The sequence below is a fragment of the Lonchura striata genome, chromosome 24, assembly GCF_050655825.1.
Source record: "Lonchura striata isolate lonStrDom1 chromosome 24, ASM5065582v1, whole genome shotgun sequence".
NCBI classification, from domain to species: Eukaryota; Metazoa; Chordata; class Aves; order Passeriformes; family Estrildidae; genus Lonchura; species Lonchura striata.
In genome coordinates this window covers 878,058-905,053 of record NC_140726.1, presented here as the reverse complement: position 1 = coordinate 905,053, position 26,996 = coordinate 878,058, and the positions used below count along the sequence as shown (strand labels likewise).

Here is a 26,996-nt window from a genome sequence, read left to right as displayed (position 1 = left end):
GCTGCTGGCTCTGGCCATGGGCAGGTAACCTGCTTCAAATTCAAGGCTACTTTTCCTGGGATCAAAGGTGACACAAATAGATCATATGAGTGGAAATGTCAGATGATGATACACATGGTTGGGAGTAGTTGTCCAGGCTCAGAGATCTCAGAGAAGAAAGACCTCTGACTTTCCCATTCCGGCTGCACACTTGAAAAAAAGATGGAGCCTGTCTCCCTCTGGGATCTGCTGGTTCATGGCTCTGTGTTCATGCTATCTTCAGCTCTCCTGAGCTGGCTTTTATCCAGAACCTTGGGCAGCAGTTTGTTGGGAAGATGGTGGCCTGTCCATAATCTTGGAAAGCAGAGCCTGGAGTTCAAAGCTGCCTTGAAAGGCACTGGCAAGTTCTTAGGCACTACTTGGTACCACAAACTAAGACTAAGAGAGATTTTAGCTTTTTTAAGGGCTTTGAATCCTACTGTGGAAATTTAAATTATGGAAAAATGATCAATCAAATTCCTAGGAAGTTTGTAAATCTGGAGAAGGTTTGAAAGTTATCAGTTGCTGCACTCCACAGAAGGCAGTGTCCCAATATTTAAATTGATTCTAAAGATGGCATTTTCTGTTCCTACTGCCTGTCACCAAACTGCTGCAAGATGAAAATTCCCAGCTGTAGCCAACCTGCCTCATGGAGCTTCAAGAGTTCCTGCTATGCCTGTACTGACTTCTCACAGCTTCACTTCACCAGATAGTTGAGACTTTGCTGAAGCACTCAAGGCTGGTAATTAATAATCTCATATGACTGTTCCTTGGCTTCACTGAGGCCAACGAGCAATTCCTGCCCATGTAGCACTTCTCTTGTGTTTGTTTCCTTGGTTTCCAGGCAGTGCTGGTTGCAGTGAGGTATGTGGCAAGAGATGGCAGCTGGTTGTAAGTAATCCAGGTGTTGCCAGACATGAGCACTAAAGCACAAAGGGTTGGCTAAGCCAAGCTTCTCTTTGTCAGCTCATGGCTGAAACGTGGCAAAGCAGTGAACTGTGGTCTGTGTTCACTTCTGCAGCTTTTGGCCTGGATAGGAGATTGTAGTCCTGAGAGAGCACCTAAAATTCCTGGTTTATCAATAGTGAGGGAGGGCAGTACATCAGGGTAATGACTCTGACATGTTCTATTCTTAACAGTAATGATTTCTTAGATCAATGGCATCAGATGAGATGTAGTGGCAGAACAAACCTGAAGGCCCAGAGTGAATCCAGAGTGGGGAAAAGCATGAATCCTTGAGTGTGGAGTGGAGCACAGAGAGCTGGTGTGGGGTATGTGGGTGTTTACAAATGTAAATCTGGTTGCCCAAGAAGCCTAGCTTTAACAAAGCTTTTATTAGTAAAAACTTGGCCTTGACAAATGTGTATGCCCCTCCAAAGTCAAAGAGATATTTTCCAAAAAGCCACAGAATGCAGAATACTGTAGAATGTGGCTCTGAGTTGGACCTGTCCCACCTGCAGGACTTGCATGACTCCGAGGGGCACTTTCCTGGTGTGGCTGAGGATTTCCAACTCCATCCCTTGTGCAGCTCCACTACAAAACTGCCAGATACATCACCTGTGGAGAAGGATCAGGAGCCACTCTGAGCCACATTTGCTTCATATCCTGGGCTTTAATGTAGAAATAATGAATGGGTTCATATGAACTCACATGGGTTGTGATGGATAAATAAGAATTATGGACTGTCTGCCACATATGTGGCTAAGCATACAAAAAATAAATTCACTTAGAAGCTTAAAATACCTAAGTAGCAGAATATATATTAAATTAATAGACTGAGATATACTACTACTCCATGAGAAATGGGAAAGTACCATGATCCCCATTCTGGAGTAGTGAAGGAGAAATATGATACAAAGAGTAGCTGATGCTTTCTGTAGGGAAGGCTGTGCTCCAGGACAGCTTTGATGAATGGAACGAGAGATCCCTGCAGGCTGCTCTTAGGATATCAGGTTTATTAGGGATGGAGAAAGATCTTGCTTGGAGCTGCCAGACACAGCATGGGGCAAGGCCTGAGGGGATGGGGAGGGGAGAGACAAGGGGCAGAGAGGATGCTCCAGGAGAGGGTGGAAGTTCTAAGAGGGGGAAGATCCAAGAGAGGGGAAGTTCCAAGAGAGAGGAAGTTCCAAAAGAGCATCTGGACCCCTTATCAGAGGGTTCAAGGTGGGCTGGAACAAGACTTGGGCCAATGGGGTCACAGACTCCTGATGCTTCAGGGGAGGGTTCCAGGTGTGGGATGAGCCATACATTTTGGGGGTTGAGATCAAACAATCCATTTGACTTTTGGACCTATCTGTAGGTAAGGGCATTGTCCAACCAGTAGGGGGGATTGTTTTCATCCTGGCTGTATTATCGGAAATCTTTTGACGGGCAATTATATTTATTCATCCTTCCCAACAGCTGTGTGTCTATTCCTACCTGTTTGCTTCAGACACCAGTGACCTGTTTTTCAGGGATGTGATGTACCAGTAGCTCCTGATTCATGGGCAAACATGGAGCATAAGCAGCTGGAGTGCAGCAGGTTCATGTCTCAAAGTGGGCAGAACCTTGCCATGTTTAGAAAAGAGAGCTTGCAAACCCCTGCATCTTCCACAGGAGCATCTGTCTTTGCATTCTAAATTCATGAGTTTCACCATTTTTGTGTGACTGTTCTCAAGATAACTGATCAACACTGCTGAATGCTCTTACAGTACTCTAACTGCCTAGACCTGGCACCTGAGCTCCTCTTGGCTTCTGAAAACTCATTTTGTTGTCTGATTTGTCTTCCAGGCTTGACTTAGCCCAGTCCTTGGGTCTGACTCAGCTCCAGGTGAAGACATGGTACCAGAACCGTAGGATGAAGTGGAAGAAAATGGTGAGTGGGTGTTTGTCGTTTCTACATGGCTCTTAAAAACTGTTTGCAAAGAACAGATTTGCAAGCTGAAAATAGTGGAGTGACTTGTGTCTATTTATACCAAATTTTGTCTTATTCCTGGTAATTTTTCACAGAGATGGTCTTTTTTTTAAAGTGTTCATACTGTTCATGTGGTGGGCTAGAGGGGACTAAAGGCAGTAGGAGAACAAAGCAAAGAAGTGAAATGAGACTAGAAGTGAGGGAAGAGCCAAAATACCTCCTTCTGCATTTTTGGCATTCATGTGATCTCAGTGCTTCTGGGATTGGTTTTGTGCATAGAAAAAAAAAGACTGTGTTGCTCTATGGAAACAGAGCAGTTTTGAGATCTGATATAATTAATGTTTGCTTCTCATGGCTTCCTTTCACCTTTCACTTATTCTCATCTTCATGGTCCTTTTCCAGTTAAAATGCTTTTTTATGAAGGAAAGCCACTCAAGAAATACTGGTGGGAACATGATGCTGTGACATTCTCTAGTAGAGGTGTCTGCATGTTCTGATCTGGGAGATGAGATGTAGTTCTAGGCTGTTTCTTTGGATGCACGTGGCACCTGCAGAAGTTACTGTCACTTCTAACAAATTTGGCATTACCTTGGAAATAGATCCTTGTCTGGAGTGTCTTGTTGTTGCAGGAACACTGTGAAGAGAGGGGGAGTTAGACATAGGAACAGGATGTCTGAGACCAGCAGTGTTTAGGATCCTGACAGTTCATCTCTTTGCTCCAGGTGTTGAAAGGGGGACAGGAAGCTCCAACGAAGCCCAAAGGCCGTCCAAAGAAAAACTCCATTCCCACCTCAGAGGAGATTGAAGCAGAGGAGAAAATGAACAGCCAGGCTCAGAGTCAGCTGCAGGAGGGATCTCAAGCCTCTGAGGAGCCAAAACTAACAGAAGAGAACCCAGAAGAAGTCCTGTTGGAGACAGAGAAGTCTCCAGAACATATACCAGAGCTTTCCTCAGAGGAGACTACACCATTAAGTTAAAAGGGAGAGAAAGGAGGGGAAAGGAAGAGGGAAAAAAAGATAAAAGAGAAAAATTAAAACCAAATATATATGTATATATATATTTAAATATGTATGTAATAGTGGGTGTGTACATATATATATAAATATATATATATGTATGTAGACCTTGGGTATGAGTCTAAAGATTGGTCACATTGTGCCTTTGGGAATCAGCCATCATGGGCCAGGGGGAACCAAGACATCCCATGGGAGTGGTGCCAGGTTGTTCCTCTGTCAGGGGCTGAGCTTTCCTGCAGAGAGGGCTGAGGCCAAGACATTTCCAGGGAAAACCATGCCTAAAACCCCAAGACAGCTCCTTGAGAAGCCTAGGGCTCTCCCAGGCAGTGGGAGGCAGGAGTGTGGCTGTGTTAGAGGGTCACTGTGTTCCCTTGACTTTATCCTTGCCTTGTGTGGTGCCAATGGACAAAGAGCTTGGCCTGGGCTCAGATCAGGGACAGCCAAGGAATGGGAGCTCTGACAGCACCATTTCCTCCTGTAACCAGCACTTAATTTTGTTAGAGACAGGCCTGACTTAACCAATTTTAGGAAATGGTTCAGACCCCCAGGTTTGCTTTGGCCCAGTTAGATCAAAGCTTCCGAAGAGAGATCTGTACCTGGGTCAGCTCCGATTGCCTCTCCTTGGGTCCTTTGGGTGCTGTGTCTGTGAATTTGCAGTGATGTGGGATAAAACTTGGAATGAGATGAGCATTTGGATATAAGTCTGCTCCAAAAGCTTTTGGGTGCTTGGATCTGGGACTTTTGCTTTGGGCCCACCTCTAATTTTTGTAGGGATTTTTTAAATGAACTGTTAAACATTTTCAGGGTTTGGGGAAAATGATGGATTTCCAAAGTTGCTGCAGGAAGCTGGTATTTGTTTAAGATGTGTGCCAAGAAAAGCTGTGCATCATGTTTCACAGAGTCTTGTTAAGGGTGCATTTTGCCCAAAGGCTGCAAGAGATGTATTAAGATAACCTTTATTTTTTAATTAAAAATAAAATATATAAATCAAACAGTTGTTGCTGTTGTTTCTCTTCCAGAGATTCCCATTTCAGAATATCAGGCAGAGGCTTTTCTGAAATAGATTTTTCTATTCCTACAAAATCTGGAGGAAATGGAAATCATTTTCCAATCTTTGCCAAAAGATTTTCCTTAACATCACTGCACAACAAGCTCTATGTAAACTATTTGTGGCACTTGCGAAGGGAGGTGAGTGTGTTGTAAATGCTGCTTTGTCACTAGGTGAATGTGTCAGAACAAGGGCACTATTTTCTGTCATCTCCTCCAATTTTGGACACATATTTAGTGGCTCTTTGTGGCCCTGTGAAGATGATTTCTAAATATCCCTTTTTTGGGATGGCAAGGATTCACACACAGATCCCAAACAGCTTATCCAAGCAGTCTTGAGTGGGGAGACAGGGATTTTTGTTCCCCCCAGTTTCTTGCTCAGTGGTGTTTGGAAGTGTCTGATTCCAGCTCTGCATTAGCTCTGTGTTGCATCGGGTAACATAAAATTGGTAAAGGATTTATGCGGTTTATTTTCATGTTTGAGTGTCCCAGCTTGGCAAGACTTTTCCATGGCTGCCATGCATCCAGCCCTTCCTGTTATTTGTTTCCCATCCAGTTAGTGACTGAAGATGTCAGTCTTTAAAACTTGAAAACAGCTTTCAGAAAGGAACAATAAGTAAGTCATATAAGCAAGAGTTTGTGGGACATCCTATCCTAGAACAATAATAATGTTATAAAATGTGGGTTTCTTCTTTCATTGAAGAAATGAATCTTTATAATCCTCCCTGGGGACTGAATTTTGAAATGGCTTAATAGAGAAATACTTTCCAGGTAATCCTCTTTGTGCAGCTCACTGTGTGTATTTACAGTGTGTGAGACAGAGATTACAGTTTCATGTGGTGGAACTCCAGCTTTAGCCAAGCCAGGGAGGGACATGCTCCACTCTCTGTGTGTCCAGTACACAATAATCAACTTGGAGAAGGCAGCCAGTGGTGTAATTGCATCTACAGGTTTGCACCTAAGCCTAAGCCAAATTTACCAGAACTGGGCAGCACTCATTTGCAAGGAACTTAAAAATACCTGGTATTTGTTACCTCTTAGCTCCTTTTTTATTGTGTCACAGCAAACTAGAAATGGAATGAAACATTTCCCTCTTGCCTTTTCTGTTGCAAACACAGGCTGTGAACTGCAAAGTGTTTCCTCTGCCATTAAATGCATCAAAATGTGGTTGTCTTTGGACATTTTTTTTTTTCACAAAGACCAGACATGCTCGTGACAGCCCCAGTGAGAGGCAAAGGTGGAGAGGCAGGATTTTTCTGCTTGTCTGGAGCTATGATACAATGTCTGAGTGTTGCACATTCTTTATCTGTGGATGTCTTTTTTCCCCTCTTTCCAGAATTGTGCTGTAGTTCAACCATATCTATTGGAGTAGAAATAACATTTAATTTAAAAAGGCCTATGGCCTGTTTATACAGGAATTAGATTACATGGTCTATGAAATCTGTAATCAGCCTCTATTGTTCTTGGATAGTGGCATCAGCACTCCTATCTCCACAGAAAATGTTTCCACAAGTCTCAAATGCCGCAGTCCTCAGGGAGAGTGAAGAGAGCAACTGAGTGGAAATCATTTGTCTAATAATGAGTTTCACCATCAAGTTGCAAAAAGCTGTGCAAGAGTTTCTACTCAGTTGATTTGTAAGCCTGAATAGCTGGTTAAATTGAATTTTGTGTGCAGATGATTCTAGAAACAAAAATCTGACTGTCAGGGAAGGCATCAAAGATATTTCAGCTTGTCTGAGTCAAAGTGAAATATTTTGTAATTAACCTGTTCTCTTCCAGACCACATTGGACAGGGTTTGGAGCAACTTGGGATCATTGAAGATGTCCCTGCTCATGGCAGGGGGTGGGACTGGATGAGGTCTAGGGCACCTTCCAACCCAAACCATCCTGGGACTTTTTTAACTAAAAAAAAAAATACCTCCAATCACAGATGTACTGTAAACACAGCATTTAAAAACTTCAGTATTTTCTTCAACCAAAAGGTTTTTCATAAAATGGATAATGCAGGTGCATTTGATGGGGTTTTTGCAGTTGGTACCCAGTGTATTTGTCCAATTTGAAGAATTCTGATACATTTACATAACAGGGTGGGGAAATAAATGTAGAAACGGAAAAAATACCACTTTCTTGCCCTGAGATAGGAAGCAGTGTGTGGTGTTTTTTTGCTGTCCAATGAAACTGATAAATCCCAGGGAAAGCAAAGTTGGCCATTTTCTAACAAAGGGTAAAGTAAGTTTTACAAAATGTCATTTTCCACTTCCCAGATGGAAATAATTGTTTCTGACTCAGCCCCACTTTAGAGTAGGAACAGGTCCAGTGATTTTTTTTTCCCTTGTTAATCCCATTCTAATAATTTATGAGTCAGTCTGGGTAAAAATGCAATTCTCTTGCTGTCTGGGATAGTTTTTCATGAGTCCACAAGACACTGAAGATGTTTTTGTTCCTCTTATGGCTGAGGAGCAATCTTAACATCTTATTTTTCAACATGATTATTTAAGTGCAGAATTAGCTCTTGAAATGCTCTTTGCTGCTGCTCACACTGAATGACTTTCACTGATAATCCCCTGAGTGATCATGGAAAGCACATTGAGAATGTGTTTGGATGGAGGGAAAACAGCATGGAAGAAACGGGGATACCCATTTATATCTGCAACTGGAGTAAAATTACAAATGCTAGTAGAAGTAAACATAGGGATCCCAGCTGCTGTTGGGAAGGAAGTGCTCCTTTTCTCCTTGCTTTAAGGTTTTTTTCTACTTTGGGCTTATTTTTAGTCTGGGCATTGAAATGCCAAGAATCGAGTGACTCTTCTGCTGGCTTTGGGCTCAGCTGAGTTGGGTTTGGAGGCCAGGCTGGGATTTAGCTCTAACAGGGGCTGTGGGCTGAAAGTTGTGTTTGCCTTGTGCTCCCAATACCCAGGAAAAACAGCACAAGCCTGATTTTAGGCACCTGAGGAGAAGCACAGGGAGCTGCTCCCTGAGGGAACCTGCGCAGCCTCATCCTCAAGGATGAGGGCTGCCTGAGGGATTTGGGCAGCCCTGGAGATGCTTTCATTGCTTGAAAAGCCTCTTGGCTCTCAGGATCTGCTGCTCCAGGACTGCTGGTTGCTCATCCCAGGAATCTGACTGCAGACAAGAGCCCTTGGGATTGAGTCCTGATGATGTTCAGGGGGTATTTGGCTTCCAGTCCTGACAGAAGGGAACAAGCCCCGATGTCAAAATCGCAACTCCCTACAGAGATGGGAAGTGCTCATATCCAGAGTTCTGGCTGGGACCCACGTTTTATTGTACCCACTCCTGAGATAATATTGCAAAGCACTGAGCTCATCCTGCAGGATGGTTCCCCCAGGTCCCAGCAAGGATGAATAAGGAGAGAAAAAAAATCTTTATTCATTTAAGTTCAGGCCAGTACAAAGAAATTTGGTGTTTGAGAGGGTTTTCAGTTTTCCCCCTCTCAATCTTCTTTCCTCAGCAGCAAAATGGAAAAGGGCAGGACACAAGAATGGACTGGAAAAAAAGAGAAGTAGCTGAAAGAAAAAACAAAGGGGAAGAGCTTAACTGCATCAACCTACATGAAAAATAAAACTAGAAAAAAAAATAATCATGGTAACAAAGTCAACCTCTACTATTTGGACAGATGAAGCACTAGTTCTGTAGAGAGATATTTTTCTGTGGTTTAGCTATATGTGCAAAGATGGTGAATGTTTTTCATGTTTTGTGTTTCCTTTTATTCACTATAAATTAAAATATAGCTTCATAAAGAACAGTTCTTGGATTAGACTTAAGGTACGATACAGATTTGGGCCCAAACCTCAACAAAGGCAGAGGTTTAGTGAAGTCTAGATCATGTAGAATCTTAGATGTCGGGCATGAATATCCTGTAAGAACCTCACTCCTCTTTCTTCCCAAGGTCTGGTACTGCCAGGTAGGATTTAGCAGGTTTTATTGTAAATGGAAGAATAGTTGGTTTGGGAGCATTAACCTTTGGAGCACAGTAGCTTTCCATTATTATATTGTAGCTGCAATTTAAATCTCATACATTAGTGATATTTAGTTTAAATTACTATCTAAAATCTGGCAAAAAAAAAAACCAAAACAACTTGTCGCTTGTCTTGTGTCTAGGAATCCCCAACTGGATACAAGGTTTACACCTTGAAGTTGTGGAGTTAAAGTCCATGAGGGTGATTTTCAACACAGGGATTTGAACCCTAAAATCGAAATCTATTTTTCCCTGGCAGAAATAGATTGTCCGGTTGTTGTTTTTGTTTAAACCAGACACCCTGTCACTTCTAGGCTTTCTCCACTAATTCCAGTCCCTTCCTGTCTTATAAACCTTGCTGTCCCAGTGTCCCAGTGCAGTGGAATGACAGTCACTGCTCAGTGGGAAGCCTTTGGATCTGCTGGGATCCATGGGTAGAATGATCCTCTCCCAAAGGGAGAAGTGTGGGCAGCTGCCGATGCACAGGAGACCCCTCCAGGCTGCTCTGACAGATCCCTTCACTGCTGAAAACATTGGAACTCTTGTCCAACAACTGAGGGTAATAGAAAGTGTTACTCACTAGAAGTGCCTGAAGTCATTGAGGCCTGCCTTCCTGTATGCAGGTGGGAGTGGGGACTTTCCCTCCAGAGATTACTGAGGAACAAATTTATCAAGGTAAAATTTCAGGAACCAAAATTTCCTGGGGTAGAAGATGGTGGAGGCTGTCGAGCACTGACAAAAGCAGCGGAAGCGATGGTACCCCTTGGGCAAATGCTTCTAATATTTGCATAAACCAAAGGAATCAAACCCTTGTAGAGAAAACAATATTGAAATATTTCAGGCCTTCTTTGCTTCCCACACAGACCATTAATGCCCTTCCCAAGCAGGAGCCAGCCTTGTCAGGTGGAGAGGGCTCTGATTTCCTGGACACTGCAGACTTCACCCTTCTCACCACACCCAAAGCCAGCTCTCATTTTAGCTGAAGTAAAACCTTCATTAGTTATATCAGACTTGCAATTATCAATTCTGATGCTGATCTGTGCAGACCATAATGAGTTCAGGCAGGTTTGGTGAGGACAAAGAGTACAAGAGATTCTGAAGCCCTGAAAGGTGTCGCAGAGGCTGTTGCAGAAAGGGGATTAAGTTAAAGCAGATCTGAGAACTGTGTGAAATCAGTCAGGTCCTGCTATTTCTGCTAGAAGGAGCTCACTGTGAGAAAGCTTTCATCAGCACCCCTCCTGTCCCAGCTTGGGTGGCTGTTCCAGCAGTGTCACTTTGTAATTACAGTAGTGCTCTAACTCTTATAGAGCTAATGGGAAAAAAGAGGAGTAAACTGTCATGAAAAAAGCAGGGCTCCATCCTTGATGATGCTGGGTACAAACCCTGTGGATTTTTGTGGCTTTCAAGAACTTTTTAACAAACCAACATGGAGGAAGGGGGATTATTTTTAAAGCTAGGTCATACAGCTCCCTGAGTGCTTTCCTGGTGCCTCTGCAAAATTCACATTATCCTATAGAACTGGTAGCACACTGAAGAGCAAACAAGCTGAAAGTGGTGGACTAAAAGTGATAAATTCACAAGTAGGTCACAGGCTGGCAGTTCTTGCTCACAATTATTCTGCTGAGAGATGATGGCACCAGATCAGTGAGGAGACACTTGTCCATCATCCGTCCTTGTCCTTGGCATGTCAGTGTGTGTACAAGCCTTGGTGCTTTTGATCCTTCCAGGAGGGATGGGAATGTCCATCTTCTTATGGACCTTTGGATTGCCCATAATTCTGTCTCTTCCCAACTTTCCTACCTTGGACACTTCCTGATCAATGTTGCTCCCACAGAAGGTTCTCAGGGCTTTGGCAGCTGGGGAATTGCACCTCCTAGGGCTCCCAGAGCTCTGATCCACCAGTGCTGCTGGGATCTTTAGCAGACATCCAAAGTGTACTCCCAAACCACAGGCTGCCACACCAGGGCTGTTTTCCACATCCAGAACAATTGTTGTCTTTTTCCTGTGCTGTGCCCATTCCTGGATCGGTGTGGGAAGATTGGAGGAATGTGCCTGCAGTCTCAGAGGATTGATCCCTGCCAAACAAGGGATGCAGAGCATCAGCTCTCTGCAAACCTCAAAGAGAACGAAGCTCTAGAGTCTGTGCCACCTAAGGAGGGAGATCAGCTTTCCGTGCTAGGATTTGCCCAAAGAAGCTGCTTCATGGTGAAAATTAACAGCAGCTAATCCATAACGTCACCTGCTCCTCCACACAGAGATATTTATATTATTTGGGTGGGGACCATGACTCAGAGAAACTATTTCCTCTCCTGTCCATGCTTTTCATTACTGGAAAGACAATGGCATTTCCCCCCCGTGCTTCATTTTGTGTTATGTAGGATAATGATGCTGATAATAATCCCTGATAATGGGATTAAAAACCCAGACTGGGAGTTACCTGCCTTATTCTCCATGTACCTCAGTGAATATTTACCCCTGAGGTAATAATTAGATCTGTTCCTGCAGTGAAAAGTCACCGTCTTGCACAGTGAGATGAAGATGTCAGAGAGCAGAGGATGGCTTGGCGTTTGTTCCAAGCTCTTGCCAGGAGTCATTTCTGAGGCATTAGCCAGCCCTTTACCTGCTAAATCTGAGGTTCATTGTTCCCCTCCCTCAGGTCCTGCCCCTCTCCTTGTGCCACGTTACCACCCTGGGATGAGCAAAAGCCATGAACTTGATCCTCCCCTTGCCAGGAACTGACTGGGAGCTGTGGAAATCTCCCTACACCCTTTCCCGAGGAATGCTCAGTTCCCTGGCCCCCAGCCCTGTGCTGACCTTTTGGGCACAGCATGGAGCCCATCTGCTCCAGCAGCAAGCTGGGAGCCTGGGGCAGCAGAGATTTTAATGATTTACTCAGCACCCTGGGTACTTTAGGTGGTTAGGTGGAACATGGGCCTGGAACAAGGGCTGAGATAAGGATTTAAAGGCTGAATTGGAGACATTTTGGGAGAAACACTGATTTTGAAGCAGCAGATAATGCTTCCTCTGAAGGTACTGAGCTCCGTGGAGGGTGTCACACGCTTCTCCTTGCAGCCCTGGTCTCCCAAAATCAGGAGCTATTGCACATTCAGGCCCTGGCCTGCAAAGGCAGAATGCATTTTCTTTCTTTCAGAAACCCGAAGCTTTCTACATTTGAGCTTTTTCAAGATCTGCTCTTAGCAAAGAAACAGTTCTAGTTGTGCACAGTAAATCTGGAGCAGGTGAACAGGGGATTATTGCCAAACCATTGATGCTCCCCAGGTGCTTCCCAGAGCCAGGTGTCCTCTTTGGAGGATCCTATTTTGATCCATTTCATTTCTTGCTTGTTCTTCCTAACAGCTTACATTGATTAAACTCGGAGCAGTACAATAACAACAGAGCAGGAAATGGATGCTTGTGAAATAGAACACAAATATTCCCCTTTTACCTGTGCAGGTTCTGTGCAGGTAGTGCTGGGGGTGCCTTCTCAAGCTGGTATCATGACAGGAGGTAAAAGCCAGGATTAGCAGGGTTCTTTGGGTTACAAGACCAGGCTGTTGCAATTCCATGTTGTTCATACTTTCATCAATATTTCTGTCTCTGTTTAAAAACAAATGAAGGGGGGTTTAGGTTTCTATTCCTGGAAAACTGTTGCAGAGACCAGTTCCTGTGGCAGACCTTCATTAAATTTTCTGTCTAGGCCTCTGTGTGTCTCATTCCATGGCCTTTTATTTTTCCCTGGCATTGTCCACAAGCAGTTCTCCCTCTCTGCTGCTTTTCTCCTTGGGTATTTAAAGCTGGGGATCAGATCTCCATGCAATCTTCATCCTCTCAGGGTCTTGGAGGCTTGTCCCATGAGATAATCTCCTTCCCATATCCTTTTGCTGTTTCTGTTCCAAGCTGGATTTGTGTTTCTTGAACACAGGAGATGAAAACCATACACACTGCTGTAGTGAAGGTCTTACAGCAGCACGTCCGCTACCCCAGATATCTCATCTAGCTCATTTTGGAGTTGAAATGGTGATTTTTTTAAGGTGGGCCACCTGATTTTGGTAGCCAGATACCTCATTAAATCATTCAGTGATTACCACATGGTTTGCTTCTGCCATATCTCATTTCTCAATCTCTGTTTCCGTGCACGTTGTACAATTCCTTTGGTAATGGCAATCTGACTCAGCTTTTTGTCATCAGCCAAATTTGACGGCTCACCTGTGCTTTTACTGCACAGGGTTTTAATTAAAGGCTTATATAAAATTAATCTCAGTTGGAATCCTGAACAGCTATGTTAATAAACTTCCTTGAGCCCACTTGCCCCTCTCTCTCTCTTTTCTTTTTATCTCCAACTACCTCTGGACCCACTCATACCAACCATGCTTTTGTTAGTGAAGACAGTACTTCTCTTTGCAGAAGTGGAGAATTCATGCAAATTGCTGTTGGATGACATTTCCCTTGTCTAGAAAAGCCATTATCTTATTGAAAAGAAAGTAGCCACAGCAAAATCTTTTAACATTATACCATTTCCCTGTATCTCTTCTGCTTTATTTTCCTAAGCTGTTAAAATCTGTTTTATCAAATTTTCTTCCTAATTCTTAAATATAGGAGACAATTTTTCATGCTAAATTGACTTACTATAACATTTGCTCTGGGGTTTCTGTGATAAATCATCTTGTCTGTGATATGAGATTAATTTCTTACAGAATTGTCGTAGTTCCAAATTTTCTGCCTGAATTTCCCTCCCTGAGTCCCACTTTCAACAATTGGAAGATTTGCATTCATTTTTCCTATATGGAGTCATTAATTCCATAAATGCAAATCTTGCTTTCCACAAGTGTGGAGATATCCTTTGTCTAACCCAGGAGGTGCCAGTGGATAGGGACACCTGCATAGAAAGATGGATCTGAACCATTTATAGCAAGTTTGTCTTACCAAATGCAGAGTACCCAGACATCAGCCCAGCCCTGTTTCTTCTGAGAATTCAAAGGTCAGGCAAACAGGGGAGGAAAATGGGAGCAATGCTGCTCAATATCATTCCAAACAGTTTTAATGACAATGGCCTTTCATATCTGCCAGTGGGGTTTAAAATTTTTTTTCTTTTTAGCTCTCTGCCATTGTTAATCTTTTCTTCCCCTCTCATCCTCTCTGTTTATTTTTGTTGCAGATTTATTAGGTACACAGTTAAGTGCCATTTAGCTTTGCAGAACTGTCATCACCAGCACTTTATGAATGGGATCTTTCACTGACAAACTATTTAAACACTAAAAGGGGGGAAAATTTACTGCTCCAGGTCAATGAAGAAGCCAAGATCAACTGAAACTCAGCTGTGTTTCTCCTTGAATACAGGAATATGACAAAGGTGCTCACAGTTTTCTTTAATGTATTCTCATCCTTAATTTATCCTCACACATCAAATGGACTGTCACTCTGTTTTGCAGTGGTATTTTTCCTAAAATAATGCCTTTTTTGTTCTGACAGCATGCAAGAGACCAGAGATCTAAAAATATAGCTAAACAGGCAGTCATACACCTGCTAATTTAGGCTATGGATAAGCTGTAACCAGTCATGCAGGCACTGACAACCAATTCCAGTCAGGGAAGTTTTTTTCAATAAAAAGTGAAGAGAGTTCTGCAGATCAAATGCAATCCTGGATGTGGGAATCTGGGAGTAGGTCTCCCTTCATAATCTTGAAAAAAGTTCTTACTGTATTTTAGTATTTCTGACCCAGAGCTGCCACAAGTGCAGAGTGGTGTGTTCTTTTTTCAGCCAGTAGATTCCCAAGAATTCCTCCCTGGGAGAGTGGCAGGCCCTGGCACAGGTGCCCAGAGCAGCTGTGGCTGCCCCTGGGTCCCTGGGAGTGTCCGAAGCCAGGCTGGACAGGGCTCGAAGCCACCTGGTCTAGTGTCCCTGCCCAGAGCAGGGGGGTGAAATGAGCTTTGATTCCCTTCCAAGACAAACCATTCTGGGATTCTGGGATTCTGTACCAGAGCTGGACTTTTCCCTTGGTCGCCTGTTCCACCCATGGAGCCTGGTATTAATTCTGTGTGTCAGAGTGGTTCTTGCTAGTGGCTATCTCTGCCCTCCTTCAGTCTCCTAGCCCGGGGAAGTCCTGCAGGAAGTTGTGCTTGCTGTGTTTTCCTCGTTCGTCTTGCAAGGGAACTGTGTCCCATTTTTTTTAGCCTTGTAATGTATATAACCTTCAAACAATGGTGCAATGTTGTTTGTTTGTTTATATGATTTCATGTGTTTATCATGTCCTTCATATCCTAATCTTTTGGAGTTGTCTTTAACTACTTGGAGTTTGTAACTATATATTTGTGTGAGTGTGAGTGTGAGTGTGAGTGTGTGTGTGTGTGACTTCAGGTTTGCAGAGGGGCTGGCCAAGCTCCAGGAGTGCAGCCAGGGAGGACCGTGGGATGTTGAGTGAGGGACCAAGGTGGCCTCAGGTCTCCTGACAGGTCTCCTGACCCTCTGAATTCCACTGCTTTGTTCCCAAGTGAAATTTTCCTCTCCACCTGATCCCAGGATATTGTCAGGCTTACAGCTGGGGATCAAGTTGTATTGTAAAGCTGACAAAAGTGACAATTTTCTATATTTTTCTCTAGCAGTTCCACATTGCTGTGGAAGCTTTTTGACTAATCCACTCAGATTTGGAGTTAATCCTCCTGGACTTGCAATATTTGCATGTTGGTATTTGAGAGATTTAAATGGACACCACTAACCCCTATGGGGTTTTGTTTCTTAACATACCTTAGATTATAAACTTTATCTGCGGAGGAAGATGAGACACAAAGGCTTCTTTTTGGTAGCAATCTGCTTTGATTTTATTCTCTTTACAGGGTGAAATAAAGAAACAAGAACTCCATGGCTCTGATTTTAATGCTTTGACAACTTTAGTTAATACAGAACTTCTACGTTAGGAGAAGTGCCCATTTTACAGATATGGAAACTAAAGGTTCAGAGAGATGAAACAGTTCTCAAACGAACAAAGACAAAAATGGCAGGAGTGCAAACCCCAGGGGTCCTCTTTGACAGCAGTAAGAGTATGGACATGAGTTCAGCTGCTCATAAGAAATGTATTTTAATTCCTTTGAGAGGGTTTGACTGGAGTTTCTCTTAAATTCTCCCAGATTTATGTGCTGATGGTGCACTGGGAAATATTTTAATAGCCTTTATTTTTACCACCTGCAATTCAGCAGGTGCAGGATGGGAGCAAACTGGCAAATTTAGGTCTGGAGCTGAATCATGACACCCCACATGAGTGGAGTAGAGTGGAGTTTGCTGTTAGGGGTGAACTGGGATTTAATGGATTTAATGTCATAATTTCTTGATGGAAGTTGCTAATGATCTACACAATTTTGTTTCTCCTCCAGTTTTAGTTGGTAGTTGGTTCACTTTGTCAAAATTGTGTTGCTTTTGTGGTATGCAAAAAATAAGCCCTTTCAGGACTGACAAATTAAAGGTGAGGAAATGCACTTTTTTCCACTTTTATTTTTTTTTAATTAAAGCAGATGTTTTTATTATCATGTTGATAGTCTGTTGGACAACAATACACAACAGCAACTTGAAACATTTCTTCCTTTCAATGGGCTTCATCCCAGCTGACTTTGACCATCTTAAAGTTTGCTGTTAAGTCTGAGGTGACCATCTCCTTCCATCTCTGGCCAGTGTGAAAAATCAGACAATTTATGCTGTCTCCTGCAGAGGGGAGTCATTCTCTGGAGACACCACTAAATGTACACAGAGAGATCCTTTCCCTAATCTCCTTCATGTTTTTAGTTAACAGCTGAAGACACCAGACCTTGATTTGCATGCAATTGATGATCACTGGGCATTTTTAGCAAAAGCAGATGTCTTAGAGTTCATTTTTAGCTGAAGACTAACACAGAATGGTCTAGGGGAAGATGTCCCGGCCCATGGCAGGGCATTCAATGAGAATGTTTTAGGTCCCTCCCAACCCAGACCGTTCTGTGGAAATGGAGAATATGCAGTAATATGGAGCAGTTTAGAAAAGTGGCTGACTCCTGTGCATCCAGCCTGTGTCACATTGGCTGCCAAGGGGAATACGAGGAGAGCTCAGACAGATGGAGAGGAATCTTTCCTCCTTTTCCTGACCTCCAGCAGCTGGCTTAACCCTGGTACGTGACACCGTATCTGCCTTCCAAATGCTCCTTACTCCTGCCTGTAATGACCCTAGGTATCATTATCCACAGAAATTACTTTGGTTCTTGGGTTTCAGAAGCACCGTGTGGCAGGGAGTCCTGCAGCTTCATTAGGCTCTCAGTGCACCCTCCCTCTTCCCTCCTGTGCTGATCTTCTTCTTGCTCATCAAGGATGGGGACAAGGATGTGCCTTGGTCAACTCCTCATGTGCCTCCTCTGGGTCAGAGTCCTGCCCCCCTTCCCTCACTTGGCACTGTGTCCTTGTGCTGTCAGTGGGTGAGAGGAGAATTGAACCCATCATCTCTGTAATTTCTAGGGTTTATAATTAATAAAAATCAATTTTTATCCAGTTTTTTTTTTCTTTTCAGGAACTCTTAGTTATTAATAATACTTTATTGTATTGGCAGATGTCACAGTAAAAATGGGTGATCTCGCTGAGCAGGCTGTGAGTGGTGATGTTGTGCTCAGCCTTTGTTTCTAATTTGGGGAAAGAGCAGAGAAGCGGAGGCTGCTTACTGAGGTAATAATCACCTGCTGTTAGAGCCATTCCATTTGAAATACTCCCCAATGCTCAGGCTCTGGGGGTGTGAATGGAGGCAGCGTGAACATGGTTGGAGCTGTACAAAACCTTTTATCACAGGACTGGGCTGTGCCAACTCCCCTCCAAGAAGGGTACTTGTTCTGTCAGGGAGTTCAGCAGTTCTTGGGCTCCAGACAGACAAAAAGAGCTGCAATTGCAGCCTCTGGAGAATCATGTCTTTGAGGACTGTCTGATGAACATTATATTTTTTGCATTAAAATCTGAAATGACATGCATCTCATTTTTAAATCTACTGGATTTTCCCTGCTGGAAAGGAGGGATAATGGAGACATCGGGGAGATGTTTTAACAGCGTGGCTAATTGAGCATGGAGACTGTGCCCAGGGTACGGGTGAGTTTCCATTAATGGAAATATTGATATCCAGGATAAACTTCTCTTCTTAAGAGACTTCCTTTAGTTAAAATTAATTCTCTACTTGTATTCTAAGGAAGATGAAAAGAGGGAATCACACGGGTTCCCCCTCATGGTGTTATGTTGCCTCCCAGGCTGGCACTGCTGGGATAAAACAACTCTTTAGGAAAAGGATGGGATAACTCCCAGGAGCTGATGGATGCTCTCAGCTGGGTCTGTGGCCAGTCCCAAGCCCCCAGCTGCATGTGGTAGGATATCCACAATTCCTTTTTCCTGCAGAATAGCCTTGAATTGCTGCAATGAGAGAGGCTTGGTCCTGTCTTGGCATTGTGTTGTTTCGGGCATGCCTCCCTGGCAATCTTGCTTTATAAATAGAGGCAGCAGGACTGCCAAAATGACAGGCAAGGAGTGTTTTGGGCCTGTGACATGGTGCCACCATATGTGAATCTGCCAAGGGTTAGAAATGGATGGCACAGAGCTCCTCTCACCTTCAGCCCCCAGCTTGGCACAACTTCATCAGGTTTTTGGGATGAACGGCAGGAGGAAAAGAGGGAACGGACAGACATCTGTAGGTAGGGCAGACTGGAATGATGGAAAAAGCAGAGAGGCAGCATCTATTATTATTGGGGTTTGTATCTCACCCCACATTAATGTTTCCAGAAAAAAAAAAAAAAAACAGATTTATTTATCATTTCATTATCTTTCAACACCCAGTTTCTAGCATTCCCAGCACCCCAAGGCCTGGAGTTTACAAGTGAAACACTGACAGGTTTATGAAATTCATTAGCCTAGCTGTTCAGAGCATGGTGCTAATAATGCCAAGGCTGCAGGTTCAATCCCAGAATGAGCTCTTTGCTTAAGAGTTGGATTTAATGATCCTTGTGGGCCTCCTTCCAACTCAGAATATTCTATGGTTCAAATTTCTTCAGGAACCAGGAATGTTTATCCAAGTGTAGGTCTGATAGGGAATGTATATCTGGGGGTGGGGTTGTTGCTTTCTGGTTTGTTTGGGTTTTGTTTTAATTAAGTTGGTAATCTGTATTCCATTGGGGCAGGAGAAGGGAACAGTTTCTCATTCTTTTCACCTGTTGTAGTAACTTGAAATTTTTGCTTAACTAGAATTCTTGGGTTCAAGAGCAGCACAGCACAGGACTGTACAGGAACCAAGAGATGTGGTCAAGTTATTTTCAGTTGACATAAATCAGTGGGGAGACATTTATACCTTCTGAGCATCTGGCTGGGGATTGCATGTCACCTTCTCTCCTCCCTGCAAGAGGTTCATCCCATGAACAAGGAATAGCCTTGACCTGGAGATGTTCCCAAGAAAGGTCAGGGTCACACAGAGCAGCTTCTGAAGAGCCACTGAGGGTGGGAGTTTGCAGCTCTTGATGCCACATCCATGGGAAGTTCCTTATCTTTCTGTTTTGGGGGAGGAGTGGGATAAGACAGTGATGCCATGGGTCTCCCAGGCTGAGGGACAGGGCTGGAAATCATTGTGTGGAGAATATAACCTATAAGAAAGTCTGGTGCTGGGGAACAATGAGACCTGTAATTGCAGATAAACACTGGGAAAACCCCATGAATCACAAGTCTGTGAATTGAATTGTTACAAATATTTTGGAGTGGAAAAGAAAAGTCCTAACTGGTGAAGCATGGCCTTGGCAGAAGAAGCTGTTCCCATCTATTATCTTTTGAGGCAGCCAAAGTGTGAAAGAAAAAGGGAAGAGAAGATAGAAACTACATATAAACATTAATTAATGCTCTCCAGGCTTCTTCTTCTTGGTCATGTTAAACCTTTAATCTCTGGGATTTAATAATACCGTGGCTTTTTATTCATCTCCAGATAATAAGTGTGTAAAGGGAGTGCTGGGGAAAGCCTGTGCATCCAACTCCTGCAGCATGACAGCCTTCATCCCACTGGAAAGTGGGTGCCCTGGAGTCCCTCTGCTTAAGCTCACCTTCCCTGTGCTTTAACCCCTTTCCTTTCCCATTGGCAGCAGGTGAAGGGAGTGCCCACAATCCATCACATCACCTCCATGGAAAGGTACTAACTTTGGGGAATGTATGATATCCCCTTCAACCACACATAGAGAATCAGGGAATCATTAAGGTTGGAAAAGCTCATGGAGACCAACCATCCTGACACTCTTCCAGCATCAGTGGTACTCCAGAGGTAGCACAGTACCCGAGGTCGGTGGCACAGGAGCCCCGGGTGTGCCCCTGCCATGTGGGTGAAGCTCTCAGTGGCTGCTAGCAGGGAGAGCTGGAATGGATTTCTTCTCCTACAATTACTGCTGCTCCTTGGCAAGGGAAATGCTCCCTCACTTGAACCCTTGAGGTTAAGTCACATCATTCCTGAGTGTCATCCACTGCTTAAAGGTGCTGTCAAGAAGATGACACAAGAATTTGTTAAGAAACTAATGTTTCCCCTCATCCCCTGCTGTCCCTCAGGGCTTGCAGGCACCCGGGATCAGGAAGTGGTAATGAGAGGGGAAGAATTAAATCACATTCCAATTTCCCCAGAGCCAGCACTGGGGAGGAACTGGTTCCCACCTCTACCTTGGTTGTGTCTTCCATGCAGCAGAGGGGGAAGGCAAAAGCTCTGGGCCCTCTTTCTGATTGTATCAAAAATTTTAACCCCCATTATTGTAATTGATGGGACTCCAAGAATCTCCAGTGTTTATTCCTTAACTCCATTTTGCAGATGAATGGCTAAGACTTGACCGCCCAGTGTTTCCCAACCCGACTCACTGTTCCAAGCAACAGATAATATCAAGATAATAACAGCTTTAAGAGATAGAAAATAGTACATTTCCATAGATATTTCTAAGAGCTGAGCAAGCAAGAAGTGTTCATCCCACCAACAAGTGAGAGAGAGCCCAGAGAGAACACTCAGCCTGAAAGTGTCTCCTCTTTCAGAAGCCTTGCTCCGTTTTTCATGTGCAGAACAAATCATTATTTTCTTCAGCAAATAATGATAGTTTGGGGTTAAGATTTATGGCATGGCTGTTAGTGTCTTGATGGCAGATATGCAAGGCTATTTAACTATTGCCAAAGGTGGAAATTCATAAAGATGATGGAAGAGTTTCTCCCCAGACAGCACAAAATGTCATTTGTTTTTTTTACTGAAGATCTCGTCAAGCCAGCGATGCTGTCAATTTTTCTCTCCTCCTATTTCCCTTGGCACCTGTGGTGTATATGACTGCTTCTCTGGTTTTATGGGCTTACAAGGGTGCAGGAAAAGTACTTCTCATATTTTTTTCTCTCCCTCTGTATTTGTATTTCTCCCATGACATCTCTCATTCAAGTTCAAAGCCTCCAGCCTAAGTACCTTTGTACAACCTTGCTCCCAGCTCCTTCCCTGGCTCCTTCCCATCCAACTGCTTCACTCCACTCTGAAGTTTTTAAATGGTTTTTGCCCCATTGGTTGCTTAGTCCACAGGTTCTCCTCAAAAATAGACATAGTATTTCTGTTGGGAAAAAATTCCTGAAGTAGCTATTTCAGTACAAGATAACAACAGTATTAATAAAAGGAATATTAATACTAGTAGTAATTATAATGAAAATAAATAAATTTTGCAGGAAATTGAGTGTTTTGGCTGAATTTTTCCCACCATCTGGGGTCTCAGGTGGAGCCTCAACAGGCAGTGCCACATCCTGCTTGTCAAAAACTCTCTTCTCACAGAGCCTGCCCTCAGATGCTTGGGAGCAGAGATAAACATGGAAATGAGCAGTAAACAGAGGTGACCCAGCCAAGCAAAATGGAGGAGGAAAAAGGCTTGATAGTAATTTTTGGAAAAAACAATTTGAAAACACGTGCTGAAGAGCAAGAAAGTGGGATGGAGCTGATGGTTGGCAGCTCCTGGGGACGGACACGGCCTCAGGACTCCGGCAAGGTCAGGTAGAGTTTTTCTGCTTTGATCTTTGATCTTTCCTGCAGTGATCTTTCATCACTGAGGATGCACATTGGCTTCCCAAAACAATTATCTCCTGAAAGATAGGTGGCCTTTAGAAAAGGGACTTAGTCCCATGCCTCAAACAGACCCTGCATTCACTTTCAAGAAAAGTGAGACTCACAGCAGAATCAAAAAACCAGAAGTTCCCCTCTTTCCAACCTTCTTCCACTCCAGCAGAAGAGAAGTAGAGGGATGCCACAGCCAACCCTGGATGCTGGTGATACCCCTCTGCCAAAACCTGACCCACCAAATCCCTCCAGCTGTGAAGTGTTGTCTTCTCTCCTTTCACGGGGCTTGTTGTGGCTTTCAGGCTCATTTAATCCATAATTGGAATTGGAATTGCTTCATGAATAGGCAAGAGAGAGTAAATTAGGGTTTTTTTAACCTTTTCCCACAGGCATTGAGTGTATATTGGCTTATTTGGGAAGAACCACATAACTTTGAGAGGTCTGGAAAGTGGGGCCACATCAAATGTGTGCTCTGGCACAGAGCAGTTGGTGCTGGGCACCTTATCATGCCATCCCAAAACCCCTGGGCGAGGCAAGCTGGGAGTAGTGGATGGCTTCTTCTTGCACAGTTTCTTGGAAACTGCAGCCAGAATGTGCCATGGAAGATGGGAGAAGCAGAGAAGATGTGCAGCACCCCGATAGCACATTGTTACTTCAGGTTCTGGTCCCAGTGCTTCAAGTGTCATGATAGAATGACCTTTAAAGAAAAATGGAAGAATTATGCACTTAGGGAGGAGGGAAAAAATGATTGATGGGTAAAACTTCATTTTGCTTCAGATCCATGAGCAACTGATTTGACCTCCCATGGAATATATTCCACAGAATTTTCTGTGCAGTGTCTGTGACAGAAGATGCCATGATGGCACTAATTTGGTACCAGGAGTGATGGACCACTGCAGGTTTCTTGTCCTAGGGAACTCATGGTCTCCATGGATAAAGCAGGAGAAGAGAAGGAAGCATGGAAAAATTATTCCTGGAAAACTATGCTTCAAAAGAAGGTTCAAAGACATGACCACTCCCAGTTTTGGTCAGATCTTGGATCATGGGGTCAGGAGGAGAGCACACGGCTCTTTGCTGGGTGGGTGGTCACCACATGGACAAGGAATAAGGTGAATACAGCATCAGCATGTCCTTCTTGATCACAGCTCCCCTGCCAAGGAGAAGGGATGGGAAGAAGCTCTTGAAGGATCTTTCCTTTGCCTCACCACTTTCCTCTCTGTTGTGATGGACATTCATTTTCCTACCAAACTTTTAGGACAACCATGTCTTTCTGTCTCGTTCTCCAAACCTGCACACCAAACCTCTGCTCTTCAGAGGACATGTGAGAGCCAGGAAGAGCTTCCCTGAGGCATGGAAACCCTGAGTGGAGCTCTAGCCCTGCCCACTCCCAGATGCTTTCTGATAACAATGTTTTAATAAAGGATCTGTCACTCAAATATTATCATTAAAGCAAAAAGGAATGAAAAGTAATTAGAACTCTGAGCCCAAAGGGGCAATGTAAAAAAACCCCCAAACCTACAACCTAACCAACTACACAGGGACTGAGAGACCATAAGCTTAAAGCTGAGCTTCAGAATCCCTCCGGGAATTATTTTCTAGTCCAAAATCCAGAGGGGTTCATGATTAATAGCCTGATCCTGCTCTACAACAGCAGCTGGTAGGAGATTGATTCAGGTGTTAAATCCTTTCTCTGTCCTCCACCACTGGGTTTGAGCTGGGAATGGAGCAGTGGGAGGAGAGCCAGGAATGAGTAAAGCATCTCAAACTGGAGCTGATCATAGCCCAGAGCTCTTGCTCCCACTTGGGCAATGGTCTCACAACATGAGGCCTCTGCCAGCTCTGGGATTCTTTTTGCTGTATCTTGAGAATAGGTGTCCATCCAGAAATCCCTGACTCTAAGAGTCATGGGATCTCCTGGGAGCAGTGTTTCCTGGGAGAAATGAAGAAGTAAATAAATCAGAACATTTCTACCTCTTGCAGAAGGTGGGGAAATCTGGAAAAGGTGTCATCTATGAATGAAGAACTTAGGAGAGAACCTTTATTGTATTCAAGTTCTGGTTGCTTTAAAGATGATCTCATTCTCTGTGGCAATGAGTCACAGGGGGTTGAATTTGTGTGGGTGGCAATTTAAAAATTTCCTCTGGGTAAGGAGAACGGGGTTTGGCAAGTGGGCTCTTGGTGCTTTCTCCTCCCCTCCTACATGGGGACAGCATTGCTCCCAGAGGTAGTGGAGTGAATAATTTCTCCTTTTTATGGCACTTTTGCATCTTCATAGTCCATCCCCAGCCAATTATGGCTTAAAACCCATTTGGCAAAACCCTTCAAAAATGATTTTTTGCAAAGGGTTTTCCAGTAGGAAAGGAATTTGCAGGCTGGGGGGCAGAGGGAGGATTATTTCTCACCTTCCCTCTTGGCCAGGAGCATCTCCTCCACCCAGTGCATGCAGTTAATTCAATGACAAGAGAAAGAAAATTCTGCTGGGATAATTAATCAAAACTCAGGGCTCGTGCGGGCTCTGTATCTGCCCTCACTGCACCTCGGGCAGTTCCAGTGTCAGTTCATAATGTGTCTCATCCTGCAAAATACAAACTTGGGTGGAGCTTCCCTTTTCACCCCTTTCATGGCTCATGTGGAATCCCAGGGGACTGGAAGTGAAATACATTGTCTTAAAGTGATGTTCCCCAGATCAGCAACTGGATCCCCTGGGGCGGTTTTCCACCAGGTGGGAAGAGGGATGTGCCTCTCTGCTGTGCTGACCCCTGTGAAGGCAAGCACATGCCTGAGTCACTCACTTACCTTTATTTGTGTGATTTAATGCAATAAATCATGCTTGACTTTCCCAGGCTCCCCCATGCAATCTGGACACTTTTCCATCCCATTTTAAAGCCTGGAGCTGGGCTCCCATGAGCCTGCACTGCCTTGGGACTTATTTTACCTGTTGATAGACATCTGCATTGGCAGCAGTCACCCCTGACAGGTGAAGGTTCCACCTTCTGCCTCGCTGAAAGGTGCAAAAGGGAAAGGACTTGTCCTTTGAGAAAAAAATAGACTCTACTCAGCTTCTTGGAAAGCAATTTCCATTGGCAAATAGAAACATTAGAGTAGGTCCTTGAAGAAATCAGTGTATTGGGTAAAATTCCCACTGTTGGTAGGCAGGTGTTTATGGTTAAAATGTTTTGGCTTTATCCTTCCAGCCCATTTTCTGTGAAAAAGAATTCAAATTAATCACTTCCATCTCATCCTCACAGATGCTATTTATGTTTCTGTCTGGCCCAGTCTGGTGGAAAACCACCATTTTAGGTACAGAGTCAACAATATGCCTGGGAATCCCCAAAAATAATGAAACTCCATTCTTCCAGGACACAGAAGTTGTCTGGTTTTTGTTATTTATGAGATTGGGTATTCTGGAATAATTACTTTGGTAGGAACATTTGCATTCTAAAAGAAGTGTCTTTTTCTCCTTTATCTTAACACAACCTGAAAGACAATTTCTCCATACCAGCATTGGGCAACTCCTCGCCAAGGTAGTTACACACCATCATGCATAGTAATATTTCCTTCTGGAGCTGGATCTTACGCTCCATGATTTCCAGGTCTTTGACAGTTCACAGCACCTTCAGTGACATGATTAAGTCTTGTTTACTCTCCTTCATAGAGAGAGGGAAAAAAAGGTGCAGCAGCCCAGTGGTTTGCTACAAGAGGACCCAAAAACATAGAATTATGGAATTATTTAGTTGGAAAAATCTCTGGGATCACCAAGCTCAACCATTCCCCAGCACTGCCAATCCCACCACTAAATGATGTCCCCCAAATGCCACATCCACACAGCTTCAATTCACTCCAAGGGTGGTGAATCCATCTCTGCCCTGAGCAGCTCTGCTAGGGCAGGACAATCCTTCTGGGAAAGAAATGTTTCCTAATATGTTACTAGAACCTCTCCTGGCACAACTTGAGGCTGTTTCCTCTTGTCCTAAACCATCATGTTTGGTTTGTGTGAAAGCCATGCCACTCCATCTGTTCCTGCAGACGTGTCCACAGCCCGTTGGGGGTTTCGGGGTAGGGGGTGAGTGAGGAGCAATGATTTCCCCACCTCTCTGAGTTCCTCTGGGCTGTGCCAGTTGATGTCTCACCCAGTGCCACATGTAAATACAGGCACAGAACAGATGGAGGAGGTTGCTTGCTCTGACTGGGCACAGAGTTTTGTTGTGGTGCCTGTTGCTATAAACACGCTGGCGATTTGCACAAGTATGTGACACTGTCAAAGCTCCTGAAAGATTTTATCTGATTGGTTTTGCTCAAAGCCCTTTATTCACACAGAAATGCCAGGTAGAAAGACAATATGTGTGTATACATGTGTATATTTTCAACTTCCTAAAGGCCATAAAATTGGAAAGGGAGTAGGTCTGCTTTACTCAAGAGCTGAAGATATGGTAACCCAGGAAAAGCCTTTCCTCTTAAAAAAATACAAATTATAAATGTTGCTTCTCCCTGTACAGGTTGTCTGAGAGATCTGCACCAATCTCTTGTATCTGTGAGTTATTTTCACTTTAAAATAACAAATCTTGAGTGTCAGAACTAAAGGATTGTACAAAATAGCTTCAAGGTTACATAAACAGAGAAGCTGGGAAACAATTAGGTAACACATATTCATCCAGACAGTGAAGATGTTTATTTTTTAAAGAAATTTTCCAACTGAATACTGACCCTCTTTGTTTTGGGAAATGTTGATTTAATGGGTTTGAAATACTTTGTGTAATGAAGAGGAGGGTAAATGGCAGAGGAGGGAAGAGAGGAGTTGGGGCAGCAATTGCCAAAGGTGTGTTTAAGGAGGTTTTTAATAAGAAGGAACTGGAGGTGGGTGGGAGCTGGAATGGACAAGGGATATAAATTAGGGTGTGCTTGAACTGGGGTGAAATAATTGGTAAGTGAAACCACTAAAGGTAAAAGTAAGGTGAGGGAAGATCACCTAAAAGGAAA

The 26,996-nt window shown here is 43.7% G+C and overlaps 1 protein-coding gene and 1 long non-coding RNA gene across 2 annotated transcripts in view; one reads left to right on the top strand and one right to left on the bottom strand.

Annotated features, from left to right (window-relative positions):
* The window catches only part of BARX2 (BARX homeobox 2), a 34,179-nt gene extending 29,260 nt beyond the window's left edge, over positions 1-4,919 (top strand). The window contains exons 3-4 of the mRNA XM_021531111.2: positions 2,788-2,872; positions 3,634-4,919. Coding sequence (XP_021386786.1) covers positions 2,788-2,872; positions 3,634-3,888 — 340 coding nt within the window. The 3' untranslated portion in view covers positions 3,889-4,919. The remainder of the gene's footprint in view (positions 1-2,787; positions 2,873-3,633) is intronic.
* A 3,067-nt stretch (positions 4,920-7,986) lies between these two features.
* Positions 7,987-23,889, bottom strand: LOC146765449 (uncharacterized). The gene is made up of 3 exons (XR_014949966.1): positions 13,577-23,889; positions 12,396-12,547; positions 7,987-11,025 (listed from the first exon to the last, which is right to left on the bottom strand). It is a non-coding gene; the product is annotated as an uncharacterized LOC146765449 (long non-coding RNA).
* Positions 23,890-26,996: the final 3,107 nt, after the last annotated feature.